This window comes from Ascaphus truei, chromosome 10, assembly GCF_040206685.1.
Source record: "Ascaphus truei isolate aAscTru1 chromosome 10, aAscTru1.hap1, whole genome shotgun sequence".
NCBI lineage: Eukaryota > Metazoa > Chordata > Amphibia > Anura > Ascaphidae > Ascaphus > Ascaphus truei.
This window is the reverse complement of record NC_134492.1, coordinates 8,626,278-8,650,626: the sequence shown is the minus strand read 5'-3', so window position 1 is coordinate 8,650,626 and position 24,349 is coordinate 8,626,278. Positions and strand designations below refer to the sequence as shown.

Sequence of the window (24,349 nt, the reverse complement as noted above, 5' to 3'; positions counted from 1 at the left end):
GGGGGGCGATGTGCAGGGGGGGTGATGTGCAGGGGGGGTGATGTGCAGGGGGGCGATGTGCAGGGGGGGCGATGTGCAGGGGGGTGCGCATACGTCACACACACACACTGTCACACACGCACGCACACAGAGTCACACACACACACACGCAGTCACACGCACACACACACACAAGGAATTCACGCTTAGTGCAAATAGCTAATACAGGGGATGTGTGCCGAGCACGCGCGTTCTAAGTCAAATTTATTTACGTTTTGTCAATTAAATTGTATCTTGATTTTAATTAAAACATCACAAACACAAATACAATTTCTGTGACAAAACTCAAAGAAGTTTCACTTACTATGCGCGTGCACAGCACACACAGCTTTTTTTCCCTTCTACTACATTTTAATGTGGCTTAAACCAAACTCCACCATTCGGTGAAGAATTTATAGAGAAATTGCAACAAATTGTCTTTGCAGTGAGAGGTGCCACCTGAAAGAAATGTTCCTCTGACCGTGAAGAGGTGGGATCACAGCATACTTCAGCCACCAAGCCAACTAACGTCAGACCACAATGGACCAATTCCTGCCAGTCATGGCAAATAAACCAATTTGATGCAGAGCCAGGAAGATGCGGCTAGTTCGGCTACAGGTAACCAATTCTAACAAGAGGTTTAATGAGAGGTCGATGATTTTTACTCACATTCAGGGCTCAGTAAGATTTATTTTTGACCATATGGTCATAGTTCAGTCACTAATAGAAAAGCAAAAAAGAGTTAATGAACCATTCTTTTGTACGGGAGAACCTTTGGCATTACTATACCTTCCTCATTTATATATGTGTTATTGTGTAGAAGTAAGAACATTCCATTTAGTAGCACGTGGAACGGATCAGTAGCATCTGAAAATATCCTGATGTCTCTGATAAAAAAAAAAAGACAGAAAAATTGAAGTATGACAAACAAATGGAGACAATGCAATTTGATAGAATCATAATGGCTATCGTGGAGACATTTTGAGTATGATGTTCATCAGTTTGTCATTATACTGTACATACAGATGTAGCAGACCTCATTACACCCGCTGGTGCGGGCCAACATGTGGAATACTGCCCTAACCCCATCCCTTTTTTCCCCGCAGCTAATACTATTACAATGTTCCCTGCTAGCACCTTGTGTGTGCCCTGTTGCACTCACCAGACAGAGCAATACCGCCTGCTATAGCTGTTCATGTAAGAGACAGCCCCACATAAAACCCATGAATTAACGCATATGTATAAGTGAATTTAATGATGATGCATTTTTAAAATGTGTTCATTGGTTTGTTTATTTTTTTAAAGAGAAAAAAAATAGAATTATCCATCAATTATCATAATAAATGCCTGAAACATATCACCGCCTTTAGACTACTTTGGTCCTGCAGTGGTCTATACCTATCTATTGAGAAAAAATACATCACAGTGTTGTAGTGAAGAGAACTATGTTTCTATCGTATTTTAGCAATGTGCAGCTGGGGGGTCCACTCCAGTCCTCAGGCCCCCTCCCCACCCAACAGGTCAGGTTTTCAGGATATCACAGCTTCTGCACAGGTGGCTCTGATTGAGCCTGTAGCAGGGACTGATTGAGCCACCTGTGCTAAAGCTGGGCTATCCTAAAAACCTGACCTTTTGGAGGGGGCCTGAGGACTGGAGTTGAGCCCCCCTGTCCTGTATAATATATTACGTGGTGGCAATTTCTAAAATAAAATAAATAATTCACTGCATTTAATAATTCTCACACTAACATCTCAATAAGCAATGTGAAGTGTATGTACTGATATAACTTAGAGTTGTCAACCCTAGCATACAGTATATAGGTTTAAACCCTTTCCTTTGTCGATACCGGGAAATGTATACGGGACACTAAATGATTATTTTGCGGACAATATTATGTTACCTAAAATAATCTGATTGGTATAATAACGGCCTCTTTTTTAATTGGATGAGCGAGAGAGGGAAGTGAAGACTTTAACTAGATGAGATGTTTGTCTGTATGCGTGTTCACTCTCCGCAGGCCAAACACCCTGACCTGAACCTTTATTTCATCCTAACTTAGATCTGACAGAAGTTTCAACCAAATCGGTGCAGCCCCCATCTTGGAATTATTTGTTTGTTTTTTAAGTGATAAAAACCCGTTATCTACCGGATTCTTGATACCAAACATTAAATGTATTATTTTGCAACTTGTACAAAATTTTCGGACAATTTGCGCAAACCATTTCCGAGAAATTAAATATTAAAAAATGAAAATATATGTGGTAACCACGGTAACAAACAGCAAGGTACATCCATGTAAATGTATATACATGCTCAGACTCTGTGAGTAGTTTTTTGGATATGTATATACTTATACATTTTCCACTTCGGCCATTTTAATTCCCCTTAACAATACATTTTTTCAATTTTCTTTCTTTCTTTTTATAATGTCTTCAGATTATGTTTATGATCTATCTATACTGCTTAATGTACAGTATGTGTGTGTTTGTGTGTGTTTGTGTGTGTGTGTGTGTCTGTAACAACATCTGAGGAGGACGATTATAAGAATATAAGAAAAGATAAGGACTATAGCTATCAGGAGTCTGCTTTACATCTGCTTTTTATTTGATTGGACAATTTTTTTATTTTCTTTCATTAAATTTGATTTTTTTTTTAATGCTTATGCACTTTATCACATATTTGATATAATATAATTTGATTGCTCAACCCACAATGTGCTATAAAATATAGCGTTATCCTAGTATGGGGAACAGGCATGGCTCGGCATTACAAACCTCACCTGCAGTGAATTAGCAGAATGATTTCCCTAAAAGACTTTACTGTATTAATACATGTACTTACGAGGGGCCCATCTTGGCATTAACTTCAAAACTTGGAAATGTTTGGTCCATTTTCCGCATGGCAATAAGGAATCTTAATTGGTTGGTACAGTCCTGTGCAAGCACAGTATAGCAATTGGCAGAGGTAAGTGAACATTTCAAGGTCCCTTTGTCAAATGTTGTGAATCTGTCTTCCTTCACTTCACATTCAGCTGCAACAAAATATATCCATTTATATATTTAGTGAAACACAGTTTATACACTTAAACAGAAGTATACATACAGTAAAAAATATTTTTTTATTGTATTTTGCAATCATTCTTATTACCATAGATTCTTGTGTAAGCCATAATAAAAAAGTGGACTAAAGAATATTAATGTAATCCTGCCTCCCTTAGCAGAAATTAGGGGCCAATTCATTAAACTGTGAGAACACCTCTTACCATATTCATTAAACTGGACGTGCATGTCGAAACTAAGCAAAAACATGAAACAGTAGGTTTCCTTTGAGGCTGTATAAGTCTGAACAATATGCACATTTTGTATGCAAATGAGAAAATGTCACCAAATGATGTCAGATTGCATCTTGCATGGATTGCTTGCTGAAGGGAAGAAGGATGGAGCCCATTATGTTAACAATACTCTTTTCTTATATAGCACAATAATACTTAACAGTGAAAATACTTCACCTATTCAACTTGTGGAGAGAATAAGTTACATTTGTTGCACATTCTTCCATATATTTTCGTCTTTGAAACCGTACCATCGTATTGTAATTAAAAAAATGGAAACTCATTGCTGCTACACAGTGGAAAATGTTTCAAATATATGATGATTCAGGACATATTACACAATAACATGCAATTCTAGCTTAAAACAAGAGTAACCGGTCCCTTTGGTCCACGGATTTCAGTGGATCAATCTCAAAAAGGGCGATTCACGTGTTGTGGATTTAAAAAATATCATTACCAATACACTCTGCGGATTCCGCTCCCGTGGACGGATTTGTAGAATCGAATCCGCGGATTCAGCAATCCGTTAGCGGATTCTACAAATCCTAAAAATTCTTACGAATCCGCCAACGGATAGCTGAATCCGTGGATTGGATTCTACAAATCCGTCCACGGGCTGTATCCAATGGTGGCTTTTGATGCTTAAAACTGACCAAATCCGTTTGCGTATTTTACACCGCGGGGGAAAATGCGCAAAAATCCTGGAAACAGATTTGTTCAAATACGCCCATCTCTACTTAAAACGTTGACACCAATCTTTCAAACAAATCAACTGAAACGATTTGCAACTTAATAAATTTCAGATTAATGGCTATGAATAGATTATAAAACTAATCTAAGAAGGTACATTTATCAATTATTTCATGAAATAAACGGTTGGCTGTGTGAAGAGGTCGGTAGAACATCTATGTTTTATCAGTGTAGAACAAAAGAGCTCCACCCGCTCTGATAAATAGATAAATGTGGTGCACTATGGTAATAGACAATAAATAAAAGACAAACAGATTTAGGTGTTTCCTCAATTTATTTCTAGGGGGGAATCTGTGTTTTATAATAGGCTGCATTTGGTAGTTGTCCCTGATTAGTCTGATATTTCATTTACTACCCACCGTTATTTGATAACAGACGAGTGCATACAATTGGGTTCTCAGGTCTTATTATGAAAGTGGTATCAGCCAATAATTCAATTTGGTGCATTACATTATTGCCTGAGCAGTAGTATCGAAAAGAAGATACCTTCTAATAATAACTGGAGTTATTGAGAAGGACAGTGTGTCACCTAGCGTAGTATGTGGCTCTGTGTGATGCGGTGCAACAAGACTGAACAATCCTGCTGTATGAGGGAAATAGAAGTGCAGTGAGACATTACCGTTTACAGGCTTGGTGATCATTGCAGCTATTGCAGGAAGATTATGCCAACTGCTTTGCTGAATCCCGCTAAATGAGTATGGACCCGGCGGGACATCAAATGGAACTGGAATTGCCTGGCAGTAAAGTGTGAGCTAAGAAAAGAACAAGGGAGGAGAGCTTCCGTTAGATCCCTGTGACTTAGGAACCTCCTGATTATGGTTCCACCAGTGAAGCTTATTTTGTTAAAGATTACTTCCTTCCATTCCCATAAAAAAGGCTTTTGTGGCCAGTGAGAGGTTTCTGTTATAGTTTTTTTTTTACTGCATGTTATTTCATGTTCTCTGTTAGTTGGAGATACTCATTCTTGGTCTTACAGCAGGTGTTCAGCAGCAGGGAAAGAATGGGATTGCAATAAACTAAGGTAATAAACCTAACTCTAATAATCATTTTCTATGTTGTCTACTGCAGCTATAAAAATGTATAGAAATGTAAATATCAGTGTCTGTATTCATTGTGTGAATGTGTGTATGGTTGTGTATTAGGGGTGGTGCAATTCAGTGAGGCCGCGCTTATAGTGTGCGCGACGGCGATGCGACGGATGACGTCATCCGTCGCCCTCGCCACTCGCGAAAGTTGCATTTCGCTTTGCAGCGACGTCACAAGCGACCTGGCCATTGATTGGTTCAGAGGCTGTCACATGTGGTGACAGCCTCTGAAAAATCAAATTTGACCGGCTTCCAAATTTTGTGCCACGACGTTGCTCCCGTCGGTCCGGCGCGCTTACTATAAGCGCCCGCTACGGCGGCAATACATTTGTTTTGCAGCGACGTCGCGTCACCGGCACTATAAGCGCAGCCTAAGAATGATCCAGGCTCTCTAATAAATAATCATGCTTGAACTAAGGTAGGTTCAGTGTACACCATTATATCGTCTCCCCTCTCCCTTCCTAACGCCTGGCACTCGTTTCACTTGTAGTGCTGTCACTTCTATCACAGCCCAAGCTTGTGCTTATTACGGAAATAGCTAGTAATATGTAACTGTTTGTTATTTACTAATGCCCAATGGTCAGATTGCTGTTCTATCATTGAAAACTAGGCTGTTGGGAAAAGCAACTCTTCTCCTTGGCATGCTTTGTAGGGAATGGTGTTGCTTGTTAAAAAAAAAAAAAAAAAACACCCATAATTGGAAAAGAAACCGGTGACTAATAGGTTTACAAGGGTGTTCCAAGATTGACAAATGATGATTGAAGGAAAGACATTTGGGTCACAGCATGAAGTTAGGAAATTATAAACATCTTTGATTCCCACACCCTCCCACACCTTCCCACACCCTCCCACACCCTCCCACACCTTCCCACACCCACCCACATCCTCCCGCACCCTCCTACTCCTTCCCACACCAGCCCAAACCTTCCCCCACCCTCCCACACCCTCCCACACCTTCTCACACCCTCCTACACCATCCTACTCCTTCCCACACCCTCCCACACCCTCCTACTCCTTCCCACACCCTCCCACACCTTCTCACACCCTCCCTCACCTTCCATTCCATGTGCTTCATAATTGATCATTTATGTTAAATGTTTATGGGTTTAATTTATCTGCACAACTTATCAGAAAAAGCTAAATAATGCCCTTGCCCTACACATAAGCAATGTTCCTAAACACTGATCCAGATGCACTGGTGAAAATATCCTTGGTTATAAAGAATAGTGATGAGGGACCTGTATAGAATACATATACTGTATTCTATAATGTCTTATACATTTTCTATAGATTGCTAAATATGTTCCTGCTCCGTTAGGGAATGCACAAACACATCCAATTGCTTCAATTACTCTTGAACTGATGTTTTACATTGCAGCAGTAAGGGTCACATGGATCAAGTGCAGGGATGGGTTATTGCACCTGTTCCCATTCAAGTCAATGTGAATTAACACCGTAGCAGGTGCGATAACCCATAACAGCACTTCATGCATGTGCCCCTAAGGGTGTGATTCTGTTACAGGAAAAAAAACCCCAAAAAAACTATGGCATTTCTGTTACATCCAATCTCAGGAAAGTGAGACTATTCATTTACTTTCTTTTTATTTCATTTACTTTTAAATAGCATTAGCGTCTATAATATGTATTGTATTCTGTATGGCAAAAAATTATTTTATATAATATATATATATATATATATATATATATATATATATATATATATATATATATATAGTAGAAAATAGCAGTGTTAGTTCAGTTGCAATGCAATAGTGCAGAATAAATTAGTTCTTCAGTATTAGGTGAAGGAGAACTCTCGAAAGCTTGTCCTATGACATAAATTGTTAGTCCAATAAAAAAGGTATCACCTAATACTGAAGAACTCATTTATTCTGCACTATATATATATATATATGTATATATATATATATATACAGCTCAACTCCGTTATAGTGCGTTCCGTTACAACGCAAATCCACTTATAACGCGATGCAAGCGCGGCTCCCAATTTTCGTATTTATGAATACTTTACAACACGATTATTGGTATCTTATATACTTTATTGTACAATGCATACTGTATATTATTTCAAACGCAATCCGCTTATAGCGCGATATGACTCTATGGACCCCAAGCATAGCGTTATAAGGGGGTTGAGCTGTATATATATATATATATATACAGTATAGTAAATATCAGATATTTCTTATGCTAATATGTCCTTATTTATGCTCTCTGTTTATGCAACAATATACCATTTAGGAATTGAATGTAAAAGGCAACATACCCCTGGCGCTTTAACAATTGCATCAATTGTTTGTGCAGAAGTAGTCGCCACTCGTAGAACCAGCTGGTGAGATGGATTGTTACGATGTATTGCTGAAATTCCTAACATATATGCTACTCCTGGAACAAACTCCATAACCCTGGGGACATAGAAGAGGTATGTTTCCACAATCAATTATACTTACATCTGTAAACAGTATTGGTCTACAGTAGCATGAAAAGGTAAAACCTGTACCTCTGAGCGGCACCTTTCATCCACGTTGGCAGTTTTGCCCACTGCCATGCCACCTGCACGGCTGAATTCCCTTCAAGCCTGCCTGTCGATGCCTTTGCTGTAATTCTATAGTCCTGGCAGTCTTGACCCCACCTGACCATTGTCTGTAAGATGAAACAGAATGATACATTCATTTGATTGAAAATGTATGGAATTCATAATTGTGGCTATTCAGAGATCTCTTCTTGAAAATGTGCCCGTGTGTAACAATGGTGCAGGAACTGATGGATGTGATATAATGCCCGGGGAGACCTGCAATGTCTGCATCCTTGCTTCACTCACACAATTGATATTTAAATACTAAGGGGCTTATTCTGTAAACAACAATTTTTAATGGAAAGCCTAATCTAAGTCAATGGGGCTTTCTGTCCAAGATCGCGAAACAGCAATCTCTCCGTTTACAGAATAAGCCCCTATTGGCCTTATGACTAAGCCGTGCTATTCAATAAGGAAAAGTGATGGGTGGTATAAGCGCTTGAGTGCTGCATATATATATATATATATAGATATAGATATATAGATATAGATATATCAATGTATAAATGAGTGAGTAAAAAAGTCTCATGCAATAAAGTCCTAAAAAGGAACAATGTTTCCCTGAAGGCCTGAGTTAGTGGGAATAAACTCACCCCTCAAAGCCTCATTGGGATAGTCCCTGGACTAATAAGAGAATGAGACACAATATGTATATGTGTGTATGTATGGGTAAAAAAAGTGACAAAAACCCTCCACAGCAAAGCATATAGCAAATGGAAATATTACTGTGTGCTCATTTGCATGTCTTAGACAGGTCTGCAACCCTGCCTTTTACCATTATCATCCGGCATACAGTGCTTCCACTGCAGCAAGGGATTCTGGGAAATGACATGCAAATGAGTATACAGTGCCACCCTTTGCTTCAAAACCATATGACATGGTCCCCTATAAGCTTATGCTTGCTGCATAGCACATATGGTTTTGTGTGCTCATCTTCTGGTTTCTGTGTAAATGTGTAATGACTTCTGGAGATCCGCCCTGTATGACGTCTTGTGACCACTGAGAGCTGCAAACCGGGAGCAGGTGCATTCCTTGCCCGGTGTCCGTTTGGAACAGAGCAGTAAGCGGTGAGAAACCAGACGATGAGAGGGAGGTGGAGACGGATTTGACCCTTCACCTTTACCTTACACCAGAGATGGGAGCGGTTCTTTCACTGCCAAGCCGAGAGCGGTGCATTCTCTATTGGCGTTGCCTCAAGAATTTTCAAGTGTGGACTGTTATAACAGGTTTCTATTCTATAGTGGCAAGTTTCCACTCTAAGCAATGAGCTTGTTTTATTAGGAGTGGTATTGGTTAATCTGTATCAAACCATTCTCAATCTTCACGTGATTTTTTGCGCTGATATTCTTTTTAGTCATGAATTAAAGAAAGGGAATAGAAAGGTAATTAGATGAAACATTTTCAGTATTTTACCATGGCTTTGTGGCTTCCTGAAACTGCAGCATCAACACACGTTTTCCAGGAACTCTTTTCAACAAGTGAAACGATGATCAGCTGTGCACGGTTTTTGGTTGGATCAAGATAGGCTGTGGTTTGGTACCCTCGATCTTTGTTATCACTCATATGTGTTCTAACTAGGATGGTGAACTCGGGTGGACTTCCTTTACCAAGGAATTTGTGCTAAAAAAATAGAAGATTAAAAAGTGCATTAAAACAAAATCATAGCTTTGAAACATAGCAATTATGGCAATAAAATAATATGCATTCCTTTTGATTGCTTTTCTCATTTCAGTTTAGTTAAAATACTAATATGACAGTGTACAAAGTAGATGAAGATTTATGAAAGAATGTGCAACGTTTTACCTTTTTACTGGAGAACAATGAGAAAAATGTAAATTCTTTTATTCCAAATATTTTAAATAGACATCCAAATGTGTCCAAACGTACATCTGCCTACAATTTAAATGATTTATTAATAAGTAATATCAGAAAAATAGGTACAATGTCTTTGTTCACTGTCTGAGATTATCAGTTCATTTACTTGATATGTTTTATCGGTTTATAGTCAATCCTATATTTTGGTCTGTTTTAGTTTAATATGGCTTACACCAAGGAAGCAATGAACTACTGTACGCTTTCCAAGCAATTGTGTTACCTGACATTGCAAGAAGACTTCAATATGAATAATTGTAGTGACATGTTATCCTGGTGTATTTGCCTCTAGTGGGTTCTGATGTTCTCTTAAACAGATTTTCCCAATTAGCCTCACACATATTCACTTATTTAGTATTACACACAGACTTTTCTTCCCATTCACTGGCAATGGGAATCCGAAATGGATGATACATTTCCCTTTCCAGCTCAGATGTAGCTAAGTGATTCAGATACAGATGTAGCTAATGTTATTGAAACCCGAGGCGCTCTGTAGCAAGACATACACAACGCACCATTGGGAGAATCATCCACACGCGTGAAGCGGGCGGCGTGCTAATTACCCGGGGGGGTGGGGGGTGGGGGGGATGTCATGGGTTGTAATAACGTTAGCTGCATCAGCAGTTCGGACCTTATGCCACATACAGGACAAACCTCCCGACCTACAATATTTAAGCTGTTTGGATACCATACAACATGAACGAAAAATCAAGATAAAACCATCTCTCAAAATTAGTCCGTGAAAGCCGACTACATGATGAGCAATATTTTAATGCCCCTCAGTGTTAATTTTTGGAACATATTAGTGGGAAATAAATCGTTATTTCACTGCTACAATCTCCCATGAAATCTGCACAAACTATGGTTTCATGTAAACGCAGCATGTTTGTGATATTAGGCATATTTGTGCAAAGAAGGGTGGGGAGCCGTGTTGGTCCTTTCTTCCATGTAATAACAGAGGAGGGAGAGGGAGTAGGAGGTATGATACCTTTTATTGGACCAACAAGTAGTTGACATGTTACAAGCTTACGAACCTCTGAGGGTCCTTCATCGTGTGTGGCAGAAATAAAGAAACACGTTTATATACAGTGTAAAAGAGGGATATCTGGTTGCAATGGATGTTGAGAGGAAGTGGGAAATAAGATAAGGTAGTAACTTATAGCCTAAATCAGTGATTTTCAACCGGGGTTCCGCAAGCACCCCTTAGGGGTTCCGCGGCCGAAGGGGGAAGAGCTGGGTCAACTCTTCCATGCTGTCCTAGGCCCGGTGGTGTGGCGGCACCCCCACATAGCAGTGACCAGGTGGGCCGCCCAGTCACTGCTATACTTCCTCTCCCTGTCTGCTCTGGTCTATACTTCTCCTCCTGTCTCTCTCCTCCCCCACCATCTCTCCCCCCTCCCCATCGCCCCATCTCTCCCACCCCATCGTCCCCTTCTCTCTCCCCCCAAAGACCCCATCTCTCTCCCCCTCACACTCTCCCCCCAAAGACCCCATCTCTCTCCCCCTCACACTCTCCCCTTACGCTCCCTCTGCCCCTTGCGCGCGCACACACTCACACACACACTCTCCCCCTCCCACTTACACACACACACTCCCAATTACACACACACACACACACACACACACACACACACACACACACACACACACACACACACACACACACACACACACACACACACACACACACACACACTCCCACTCCCACTTACACACACACACAAGCGACCACCCGATCCTTCCTCTCCCTCCTGTCAGCCACTTCCGGTGCCGATCGGAGCAGATGGGGAGATGAAGTATAGCAGTGACCGGGCGGCCCGGCGAGTCACTGCTATGTAAGGGTGCTGCCACACCGCCGGGCCTGGGACAGCATGGGAGAATTGTCCCAGCTCTCCCCCATGGCGGCCGCGGAACCCCGTAGCGGCGGCCGCGGACCCCCGGTTGAAAATCCCTGGTTTAGGCTATAGGTTTCTCCTTATCTTATTTCCCACTTCCTCTCAACATCCATTGTAACCAGATATCCCTCTCACAGACACTGTATATAAAAGTGTTTCTGTATTTCAGCCACACCCGATGAAGGACCCTGAGGGGTTCGTAAGCTTGTAACATATCAACTACTTGTTGGTCCAATAAAAGATTTCCTACCCCCTCTCCCTCCTTTGTTATTTGGGAACCATTGTGTATTATTGGCATACACTAATATACTGTAATTATATTCTATAAATATACTGTATGCATGCTCTTGTAGAAAAAGTATTTCAAGTATTTGACAAGAATATTTTGTCTTGCATCATTACAGAAATGTAAGTGTAAGGTACAGTATGGGTGTAAGTCCTGTTTTAATTGTTCTTTTAAAGAAAGAATACTTTTTTTCTGCTTTCCCATATTTTAGGTGCAGGAAATCATGGAGTGGTTAAATGTAATGAGAGGTAAGCTAAAATATAAATATATTATATATATATAGATACTGCAATCAGCTGACCTGATGTCTTGAGGGCTTCCTGCTGCTGCTACTGCTGCTCTTTGATCTAAACCATGAGTCTGGTTTAATGTGTCTCTGTCCGGTTTCCTGTAAGACACCATTTTACATAAAGAGCAAGAATTAAAAGAAGAAAGATTACATTAGTTGAAATAGTGAGCAAACAAAGATTCTGGCTTTCAATGATGTTTTGTGAGCGAGAGATGTTATTTGTATCGGTTGGTATATTACATACTATATCCCTTGCATTTTAGGCAATTGTATCAAAAGGCAAGAACAGCGACATCAAACTGTATTATCTTTATATCACAAAACCCCTTTATACTGTTTGATGGAAGCACGAGACCTCAATAAATGTTTAAAGCACAGCATATCATTTAATTTCTCCAATTTCCTATAAATGGGTATTTTTTAGCAGGTAGTTCCAATATAAAAAAATAACATTTTATGCATAAAACCATAATACAGCTTAAAGAGGTCATCAAAGCAGCACTTTAAAAATGTTTTTTTTTGTTTCTTTTAATATATGCCGCCTTTGATTACCTTTATTGAAATCTAATTACCTAAACTGCCAATCGATTAATTCTCCTGTGATCGATCAGCAAAGATCCTGCTTCCCAAGGTTTACTAAATGGCTGCCTTTCAGTTTCAAATCATTCCTTCAGTCAGTGTAACTCAGCAGCTACAATGTATTCTTATATTACTAAGGTAACATTATCTATGGTTACAGTTTGCAGCTCAAACTGCTGGGAATATTGGCAACAAATTCTAACAAATAGGAAAGTGTTGCAAATATCTTGCACTGCTTGATATAATGCCTAAAACCTGCTTTAGAAATCAAAGAATGCTCATTGTATTAAAAATAATTAAAAACCGCATTGCGTTGAATAATAAAACATAATTAGTATTATCTAATACTGCAGAACTGATTTACTTTTAAAAACCACACATATAGGCTATTGAATGGATTGCTCCTTTATATGTATCCTGCGGGATCCCAGCCAGGCGGCAGAGAGTCCTCGATGTGGGTGGGGCCGTTCACAAGTATTGGACCGCCCCCAGCGATGACGGTAACGCTGCACCTGTCACTTTTACTGAAGTGAAACTGGCTTGTGGCTACTGTACATCTGTGTCCTGAAAGTGGGCTCAATGTGAGGCATTTAAAGCAAATTACCAACCTTATGTTGAGTTTTTATTACCTAGACTGTTTAGACGTAATTAGATTTTTTTATTTAAAAATTCCCACAGAAAGCTGTAAGTGTTCATATGGCAACATCTGCAATTTATTTTCACTTTCTCCTCTTCACATCAGATATGGATCTTTAAAATCTACTAATGTCACTAGGTAAGAGGGGGGCTTAGCACCCCTATAAATGTAGGTTTTGGGATAATTTATTATGAATAGAGTACACAGATAAAAAAAAATAAACAGTGAGTACTGTATGGAAAATTCATACACTGTTGTACAGTACGGTGAAGGAATCATTCAAATAATTGGCATAAAATGCTATACATACCAGAAGAGCAGGTGATGGTTTATACTGGATCTCACGAATATCAGGAACAAATTCTGGCTGCCAAAATGTATGAAACAATTAGTATTTTAAATGAACCACCTTGAAAAATATATACATAAAAAAAAACAATAAATAAATGCAAAGAAATATTTGTTACCGAATATTCTCTTGAAAACGGGTTACCATGACCGTAAGGAATAGATGTCACCTTCTTAGGTATTTTCTGGGCATTACTGTTCCTGCCCGATTTACCGGTGTTTTCCTGACCTCTTCCACCGCAATTTCTACTGCTGGAATGTCTACTTCTCTGGCATTTACTGCTGCTGCTGCTGCTGCTGCCACTGCTGCTGCTGCTGCCACTGCTGCTGTGCTTGTTGTTGCCGCTGCTGTGCTTGTTGCTGCCGCTGCTGTGCTTGTTGTTGCTGCTGCTGCCGCTGCTCTCACTGCTACTACTTCTTTGAAACTCACAACTGTCATTTTTGCCCTTGTTGCTGCTCGGACCCCTGTGTGTTTCACTGGGGTGGATTTTAGTGTTGTTTCTGTTAACATGACCATAGCCAGAGTGGTTATGGCTTCTACTGTTTGCTTCTTGGGAATGACGTTTGTGTTCTGAGCTGCGTGCATGGTGTTTAGGGCTTGGTTCTTGGGAACGACGTTTGTGTTCTGTGCTCTGTGTACGGTGTTTAGGGCTTGGTTCTTGGTAATTATGCTTCTGTTCTGAGCTGTGAGCACGGTGTTTATGATTTGGTTTTTGGGAATCACGTTTTTGTTCTGAGCACCTTACATGGTATTTAGGGCTTGGTTCTTGGGAATCATGTTTTTGTTCTGAGCATCTTACATGGTTTTTAGGGCTTGGTTCTTGGGAATCACGTTTTTGTTCTGAGCTCCTTGCTGGGTATTTAGGTCTTGGTTCTTGGTAATCACGTTTTTGTTCTGAGCTCCTTGCAGGGTATTTAGGTCTTGGTTCTTGGGAATCACGTTTTTGTTCTGAGCTCCTTGCGGGGTATTTAGGTCTTGGTTCTTGGGAATCACGTTTTTGTTCTGAGCTCCTTGCAGGGTATTTAGGTCTTGGTTCTTGGGAATCACGTTTTTGTTCTGAGCTCCTTGCATGGTATTTAGGCCTTGGTTCTTGGGAATCACGTTTTTGTTCTGAGCTCCTTGCATGGTATTTAGGCCTTGGTTCTTGGGAATCACGTTTTTGTTCTGAGCTCCTTGCGGGGTATTTAGGTCTTGGTTCTTGGGAATCACGTTTTTGTTCTGAGCTCCTTGCATGGTATTTAGGGCTTGGTTCTTGGGAATCATGTTTTTGTTCTGAGCACTTTACATGGTATTTAGGGCTTGGTTCTTGGGAATCACGTTTTTGTTCTGAGCACTTTACATGGTATTTAGGGCTTGGTTCTTGGGAATCACGTTTTTGTTCTGAGCTACTTGCATGGTATTTAGGGCTTGGTTCTTGGGAATCATGTTTTTGTTCTGAGCACTTTACATGGTATTTAGGGCTTGGTTCTTGGGAATCACGTTTTTGTTCTGAGCACTTTACATGGTATTTAGGGCTTGGTTCTTGGGAATCACGTTTTTGTTCTGAGCTCCTTGCATGGTGTTTATGCGGATGCTTTTGCAATTCCTTCGTTTTCTGTTGGCACTGTTTCTTCTTTTGTTGATGGTGCTTCTCATGCTTATTCTTCAACCTTTTGCCTTCAGTTTTGTGCTTTGGTTCTTCACCCTTCTGCTGAGTTCTAGGCTTGCATGCAGTTCTAGATTGACTTGAAGACTCACTGCTACTTTCAGAACTAGATGATGAGCATGTTTTATTACGCAAAGTTTCCTGGTAGAAAAAAAGTAAAGATTTGATATATCTCTTTCTGAATACCAACATAAAAAACTAAAGGGCCTATGCTAAAAGTGTTCATAAGCCACTTATCAAGCACTTATCAGCCAAAATGCCTACTACGATTCTATAAGCGTTGATAAGTGGGTGATAAAAGACTGAATAGACAAAATTTAGAGCCTTCAAAAAAATAAATTGCAGAGTGTTGATAAGCCACTTAGTGGCAGGTTCTGAAACTCATGAAATTCTAGTAGCCATGATTAGCTTATCGAGGCCTATCGCAGCTCTAGAATGGCGAGTTTCTGTAAGGAATCGGGGAACACGTCCCTTATGGCGTGTTCCCTCCTTACCTGCTGCTGCTGCCGTGGTCACAGCTCCTGCCCATCTCCTGCCCAGCTCCTGTCCACTCCGCCTCCTGTTCCCATTCGTCTGCCCTGCCTTTAAATACTTCCTGATTCCTCCCATGCTTTGCTCAGCAGAATCCTATGTAGCCTCGTGAAGCTCACTTCTGTTGTGCAGTGCTCTGTCTCCTTTGCAGTTACCTCTTGTGTACCGACTTGGCTTGTTTATGGACCCTTCTGGATTTTGGACTTTGGCATACCCTCGACTACTGCAATCTCACCTACCCTTGCACACGGCATACGGACTCGGACTATGCTGCTCTCTACAATCCCAAACCACGTCTTACGGACCACTACTATCCTGTCTTCTCCAATCCAAGGACTCGGCAAGTACACCGCATCTCCTACTCTCTCCAACCCAGATCCGGCAACGCTAAACTATCCTCCTTCCGGGTGTGTGGTGTTATACCTTCCCACCTCAGTGCCGGGGTCTTCTCTTGTTTGTGGGCAGCGTGAGCGTTACAGTTTCTCCCAAAAGTCTAACACCGGGAAAAGTTGGCGTGAAGGTGGTGAGCACCTGCTGAGAAGCGGTGAGACAGGACAATGCTTTTTTTCTGCATTGGATTGATGCCAGGAGTCTCCAGAGCTGATACCCATTAATATTAGCATTGGAGACTCCCAGCATGAATCCCATGCAATAAAAATGCATTTACAGTCAACTTCATTACCTTAGCAGCTAATGCAATGAAGGGGTTAACCCCCCCCACTACCCACCAAGGGCCAAATACCCCTTCACCCACCCCGCTAACCTCAATAAACACCAATACCCACCTCCTCTACCCCGACATGATAGATACAAGAGGCCAAGAGTGTCTATGGGCCCTCGGGTGGTCCTGCGGGTTCTCAGATGGTCCCTATGGGTTTCTGTGGGCCCTTGTGTGTCCGCGGTTGTCCAGAGGTCCTCAGGTGGTTTCCAAGGGTCCCCGCTGGCCACGCCTCCGTCACAAATGCCAATCTCAATTTGCCCTGCCTGCCTGAAAAACTTTCCCCAGCGGTGCGTGACAAGGTAGGAACTGCGACTGGAGGAATTGGGGGGGCAGGGCTTGATCGCACAGCGCACGCCGAGGCGTGCATTGTAGTAGTTAGTGGGACTGCAGCCTAAAGGGGCACAGATTAATACATTAGCAGTCAATGGGCAATGAAAAAAATAAAACTAAAAAAATACAATAAAAAAACCTGTAAAAATAAAATTACGTACATTCAATATTTTTCTTACCTTTTTGAAGCGTTGACCCTCCGAATCCCGGCGTTTCAGGAAGCTCTCGCACCGCGACATCATCAAACTCAATCCAACGCCAACCAGAAGATCTGGAACAGGTTACAAAATTCTCCTTTCTTCTATCTTGATCTGTCATTGTTTCTTTCTTTTCTTTAATCTTCTAATTTCCACCTATCAATCCAACCCCATGGTAAGTCCCAAAGGATGTTGTCTCATCATCTTCTTCCTGTTAAATGAGGTGTCCAGGCCTTATATAGGGCCTGTGACGTCACACTTTCAGGTCAGATGGTACAGCTCCAATCTGATTTGACACTGTATCATGTGCCCGCCTCCTTTTTTGTTAAGAATATGACATCATCTCCAAGGGAGGTACGTCACACCATTAAAACCACATGGCTATATCACATGGTATTACAGCCAATGGGATCGAAGACAATCCCATAGGTTGCTGTACCATGTGCTAGGTTACATTAGTTCAAAAGGAATGTGACATCATCCCTTAAAGTGACGCCACATCCTTTTGAACTAATGTAACCTATCACATGGTACAGCAACCAATGGGATTGTCTTCAATCCCATTGACTGTAATACCATGTGATATAGCCATGTACCTCCCTTGGAGATAACGTCACATCCTTAACAAACAAAAAAAGGAGCCAGGCACATGATACAGCATCCAATCAGATTGGAGCTGTACTATCTGACCTGAAAATGTGACGTCACAGGCCCTATATTAGGCCTGGACGCCTCATTTAACAGAAAGAAGACAACATCTGTTGGGACTTACCATGGGGTTGGATTGACAGATGAAGACAGAAGACAGAAGATGAAAGAAAAGAAAGAAATAATGACAGATGAAGATAAAAGAAGGTGATAGAAGATAAAAGAAAGAAAGAAGAATTTTGTTACCTGTTCCGGATCTTCAAGATGGATGGCGTTGGATTGACTTTGATGACATTGTGGTACGAGAGCTTCCTGAAACGCTGGCATTCAGAGGGTCAACGCTTCTAAAGGTAAGAAAATATTGAATGTATGTAAATTTATTTTTACAGATTTTTGATTGTATTTTTTTAGTTTTATGTTTTTTATTGCCCAATGACTGCTAATGTATTAATCTGTGCCCCTTTAGGGTACAGATCGATACAGTTATAGCCAATTTTTTGGCAAATGCTTTTTTTCTATTGATTGTTGTTTTCTGTTTATTGTTTGGCTTAAATAGTTTGTAATTTGGATGGCTTGTTTTTATTTCATTTTCCGATTGTTTAGCCTTTTTAATTAATTATTCATTTTGTTGGTTACTGTGTTGGCTAGTGGTTTTATTAATTAATTGATTTGTTGCTTATATTTATTAAATTGATTGGTCGTATATTGCTTTTATTTATGTATTTAATTGGTTGCTAGTGCTTTTATTTACTTAATTGGTTGGCTGGTGCTTTTATTTCTTGAATTGCGGGGTTTAGGTGCTTGTGTATATATTTTATTATTGTGTACTTGTGGCCTTCGTGCTTTTTTATTAGGGTGGCCATTGACTGCTATATTGGCTTATTATGCCCATATTATATAGGTATGATTTACCACTGTGCCAATCAATGAGTAGAGGGTGGGTATAGTGGTCCCGGGGTGGGTGGTTAGGCCTCCCAGGTGGTAGTGGGGGAGGGTTGGTTAACTCCTTAATTACTATAGCAGTTATTAACTGCTAAGGTGATTAAGGGGTTAGGGGCCATTAGATAGTTTTTTTTCTTTTATTGTTTCTGGCAACGGAGGACATGGCCCTGCAGTATGCTGATGAGGATGCCCTTCATGATGGCAGGGGTAAGTAGAAAGGTTTATTTACTTTATTTATGCTGACTGGCTAATGTTTTATTTAATAATGGGCAAATGAGCTATTATCCATATCTGGGTAATAGTTAGTTTGCCCATTACAGTACTGTATGTGTTGGGTGGGGGGTGGGGGGTGGTGTATTTATTTTAATATATTGTAAAAACAATTGGGACACAGGATTTGTACCGCATGCCAGGGGGGACCCGCAGGGACCACCTGAGGGCCCACAGACACCTGCGAGGACCACCCAAGGGCTCACAGACGTAACGGGGACTACCTGAGGGCCCACAGACACCCACGGGGACCACCTGATGGCCCCCGGACACCCATGGGGAGAACCCGAGGGCCCACAGACACCTGCGGCCTCTTGTATCAATCATGTGGTGGTTGAGGAGGTGGATATTAGTGTGTTTTTAATGTTTATTGTGGGTAGTAGCTGTTTTAATATAAATGTTATTACTAGTGTAGATGAGCAGGGGGTATCCGGAGCAGAACCGCGTTGATTTCAGGTCCGGGGACCCCCTGCTTCCCGAGATACAGGCCCCGTTATGAGGCGTCTCCCTCTGAGCAGCTCTCTCTGCAGCTGAAAGATATCACCGGGTACGGCCTTTTTAGAGAGGCGATCATCACGCCGCCGGCTACTCGCCCGTTTTGTCAATTTTGCTATCACAGGTAATCGAGACTTTCTGAATACCGTGATAACAACGCTAAAAAAAAATGGCGATTTAAATGGCCCGGGGATTTTTTTTTATGAACGCATAGAGCATGGGCCCCGAAATATTGCTTCATATCTATAACAGTTTATAGTGTTCCATTTTATTGTTGAAGATTATTCTTTAAAACAAATATAATCACTGCGCTTCTCCATGTAAAGAGCATGCAGCTAGTGAAGGAAATGGCCATACAAATGTGCAAAACAGAAAGTGAATCCCTGCGCTTCTCCCATAGGGATAGCAATCAATGGGGAATATATATATATATGTATGGTGTAAATACCTATAAGAAAAAAGGAGACTCCTTTTTTCTTATAGGTATTTACACCATACATATATATATATATTCCCCATTGATTGCTATCCCTATGGGAGAAGCGCAGGGATTCACTTTCTGTTTTGAAGATTATTCTTTACCATATAGCTGAAAAATCCTAATTGTTTTGCCACGGGAAGTGTCTTCCTGTAACATGCTATGAATTCCCATTGCAATCAGAATGATGCAAGCCAAGATGTTAAAATATAGAAGAAGGTTAATATGAAGTGGCTTATGTATAGTAAGACATGTTGTACCTTTGACACTGTTTCGTCTTGGCCACCAAGAATTTTCTTCAGCTTTGAAAGAGCCACTGTGTCCATTGTGGTTTCCGTGTCCTGTTCCTGTCTATCAGCTTTCTGAACATTAACTGAACGTACCATTTTTGTAGCAGCCTGAGGCCCTGCTTGAAATTCTATTTGTATTTTCTCAACTGAAGCATCCTTGCGGACTAAAAAAAAATAGCATTTACTAGTTTAATTATTCAAGGACCTGAAATGTAATATGCTTTAGCAACACATTCTTAACTGGGTAGGAGCCTGCTGAGTTTCTAAAAGCAAATCTCTTGTAAATTAAGTGTTTCAGTTTTAAGTGACCTCTTGTCCCTTTAGACCCTTTTGTCCCTTATTTAGACTTGTAACACATTGCTTTCATGCAGTGCAATACACTGCTAGACCCCCATAAAGGAAAGGGTAATCATTATGTACATTTTTGATTCATTTTTGCATAGAAGCCTTTTGTTTAGAACAACTCCTAACTCATACATTTTACATAAAATAAAATAATTGCTTGCTATAAGCTTCTGTTGTATTGCAAAAACATTACAAAAATACATTTAAGGCATAGCCTTGCTTAGTAAATATGGACCTAAATACCTTCTATACTAGGAAGGTATTCACTACAATTTATTGCAATAGAGATTATTTTGAGCATCTGCTGTTTTTCTATTGTCTCTTAAATAAATTACCTGGTTTAAATATCACTTGAAGAGAATGGTCCCCAATCATGTGGTAAAGAGGTGAGTTTCTGACGAAGGCGGCACTTGTGAGCTTCTTTTCCAAGCACAACTGGAAGCCAAAGTCCGTTGCTGCAGCACACGAGGAGTGGGCAGAGGGAGAGGGGTGTCGAGTTGGCTGTTCGGTGGAATATAGGTTTTCTTTGGAAACAACTTCAGCTGAAAACTTTCCCTAATAAGTGATGAAATAAAAAAATAAAAAATCTTCATTGGATGAAACAGTCAATATGAATAGGGATTTAAAAAAAATAAAAATAAAACGCTTCTAAATGGAATACATCTCAAAACAGACATTGAAGCTGTATGTTTTTTTGTATTATTAAAGTATGTATTTTATGCTAACTTCATTTCCCACTGTAGAACATATACTGTTCCTGGTATTATTCTCTCCATGGAAAACTGATGTTTTTATTCATAGAGATTTACTGAAAAAAAATGATCAGATTTTGAAATAATCTTTGTTCGCACCGCATGCTGTCCCAGCTGATACTAAATCGCCAGCTCCTGCTTTCTAGCTGTGTTTCCAATATCTAAAACATAAAATGTTCTCCCGAATCCTCACATTTAGTGGCACTAGCTATATTCTCAAATATTTGTTGGATATATTTATTGATATAGATCATGAGTGGCCAACTCCAGTCCTCAAGGGCCAGCAACATGTCAAGTTTTCAGGATATCCCTGCTTCAGCACAGGTGGCTTAATCAGTCCCTGCTTCAGCACAGATGGCTCAATCAGCCCCTGCTTCAGCACAGACCATGTGACTGCATAATGCTAAAGACCCCAACAGTAGGATGAATGAATGAATAACCAGATACTTGTAGGGGTGACCCCTAAACATAAACTTGATAGAAGACAGGTACTGGGTTGCAGTCCTGGATAGTAAGCTCACTAATAAGTGACGCTGTTGTTAACAATAACACCAGGAAGATTGAGCATAATAACACCCTATAACGTACCAATTGTCTAAATAAAGTCCTGAACAGGAAAACATGTAGCAAGCGATTGACTCACTCTGAGCGCTGCACAGTCCATGCGATCCAAGGGTGAGGGGTCCCCAGGTGTGCTCCCGTCCAAAGGTGAGGGGTTCCCAGGTGTGCTTCCATCCAAAGGTGAGGGGTACCCAGGTGTGATTCCGTCCAGGGTGTAGGCTAGTAGAGAAGGAGAAAAACTGGAAGAGCACTACTGTAGGTATCAAAAAAGTAGAAAGGAGGGTGCGTATCCCATAAAAAGATTATTTATTGGTCATGGAAAAACAGGGCAATGGAGAGCCCCACCAACGTTTCACGCTTCACAGAGCGCTTTCTCAAGCCTGTGACGCGATGGTTGGTATTGCGCAAGCGCACTCCGCCGATGGTCCGGAGCTCACTGTGTCTGCTCCAACTGCGGGGAGGGGACTAGTGTCTTGCAGAGCGCAGTTGCGCGTGCACTTAGAGCCCCAGTGAGGTATACAGTCAGGGCCATTGGATGACGCGCTCTCCCCACACCCCACGGCCTCCATTGACATTGAGGACTCTCCCTCAGTTGGTTACTGCGCAAGTGCGTACTACTGGGGGTTGCTAGACCACGCATGTCTCCGGATTGGTAGTTGGGGCGGAGTTAGTCACTGTCGTCTGTGTCTGAATATACTGATTAGGTGTATACACATCAGAAGACCATTAGCAATCAAAGTGGGTGGATCGCATGTGAGCTGTGAGTATTGGCTGGTTATGTCATTTTGTGTCTATATATATGTTAATAAAGTTGTGATATGTATACCTTGAAAAAGCGCCCTGTGAAGCGTGAAATGTTGGTGGGGCTCTCCGTGCCCTGTTTTTTCATGACCAATAAATAATCTTCTTATGGGATATGCACCCTCCTTTCTACTTTTTTGATAACTACAGTAGTGCTCTTCCAGTTTTTCTCCTTCTCCCCTGCTTCAGCACAGTTGGCTCAATCAGTGGCTCAGTCAAAGACAAAGACTCCGTCTTTGACTAAGCCACTGATTGAGCCACCTGTGCTGAAGCAGGGATATCCTGTAAATCTGACTTGTTGGTGGCCCTTGATGACTGGAGCTGGCCACCCCTGGTATAGATTCTCACAAGCCGCAGGGCGCCCGAAGAAGAGACATGAAAGCTTTGTGCGATTGCTATACATAAAGATGTATCCAACGTTTTCCCTCCTGCTGGTGCGCTGCAGTGGGAAGTACAAAACTCACCAGTGGAAAAGCCGCCATCGTTTGGAAACAACCAAGCGTGTGAAGGGGGCGGGGCCACGGCGCTATGACACCCGCAGGAGCACTCCTGCGCATGCAATAATGTTGGCTACTTCTGTATGTAATAACTCTCTTGGTCAAGTAATGCAATGTAATGTACATCGAGCAATGTAAAGCTTTGCAGGAGCCTGTGGCAAAAAGATTAAAAGGCCCAGAAAAAAATACTCTTCTCTAAAGCAACAGAGCTACTAAATCTCTGCACTAAATATACACCAGCAATTTGCATGGGGATCCAGTTAATCATATCTAAAGCATATAATCCATGCATCATTTTTATGCTTTCACATTTGCATTCTGAAGATTTCTGCAGTAAACAATTCTCTCTCGTTTTCTTTAATTATATTATAGATATCCATGGTGTGGCTGGTAATGCATGCATGCAGGTCTCTTAGAGGGTGTATCTATTCTAAGCAGACAGACAGATGGCTGAAAAACCGGTGGGTAGACAAAATGTAGATCACAAGTAGTGTCTACTAACACTTAGAGGCGGATAAAAACAACATGAGGTACTGGTAGCATAAAAAGACAGGAACCGTGACCAGACTGTGTCGCCATACACGCTTCTGCTATTGCTTGGTGTATCAAAAATCAGCATGGTTTCTGCCCTCACGAACTGATAACAAGCTAAATGCTTAGAATATATACACCCTCTAGGAGACCTGCGCTGGGGGATTTGTTAGTGAGTGTGTGTGAGTGTTCTTAACACAGACAAGGTGCCCTGATCTAGCAGCACCACCCAGGGACCGCAGCAGTGCCCTGCTTATATGGATTGCCCTAACATTTGGTGACTGATGAATGTCCCTGTGCAAGTTTACCCTGGTGTGTACTTACCTGGTATACTTACCTGTATATACAACGATCTGGTATATACGACACCACCCAACACTACCTACAAGCTAGACACTTGACTGACACAGGCGACCTTACCTGTGATTTACTCCTAATATACACAGACACCTGTGGTTGTCCAATACATCTGGCTTTACCCTGCACATATCATCAAGGGTTACAGCCCACACTTTACACTTGAGATCTGGCATTTTTTACTTTCGCTGCGCTTTTTTGGCCTATATTAGTATCCATCACCCTGGTACTTAGCGTCCATATATATTTTAATTGAGTCAAGTCTCCAATA

At 41.2% G+C, this 24,349-nt stretch overlaps 1 protein-coding gene across 1 annotated transcript in view; it reads right to left on the bottom strand.

Annotated features, from left to right (window-relative positions):
• The window catches only part of LOC142503479 (vitellogenin-1-like), a 75,167-nt gene that overhangs the window by 5,521 nt on the left and 45,297 nt on the right, over window positions 1-24,349 (bottom strand). The window contains exons 21-31 of the mRNA XM_075615727.1: window positions 20,915-21,134; window positions 20,205-20,398; window positions 13,806-15,473; window positions 13,649-13,705; window positions 12,135-12,221; window positions 9,194-9,400; window positions 7,706-7,848; window positions 7,472-7,610; window positions 4,719-4,851; window positions 2,860-3,049; window positions 808-905 (exon numbers count right to left, since the gene is read on the bottom strand). Coding sequence (XP_075471842.1) covers window positions 808-905; window positions 2,860-3,049; window positions 4,719-4,851; window positions 7,472-7,610; window positions 7,706-7,848; window positions 9,194-9,400; window positions 12,135-12,221; window positions 13,649-13,705; window positions 13,806-15,473; window positions 20,205-20,398; window positions 20,915-21,134 — 3,136 coding nt within the window. The remainder of the gene's footprint in view (window positions 1-807; window positions 906-2,859; window positions 3,050-4,718; window positions 4,852-7,471; window positions 7,611-7,705; window positions 7,849-9,193; window positions 9,401-12,134; window positions 12,222-13,648; window positions 13,706-13,805; window positions 15,474-20,204; window positions 20,399-20,914; window positions 21,135-24,349) is intronic.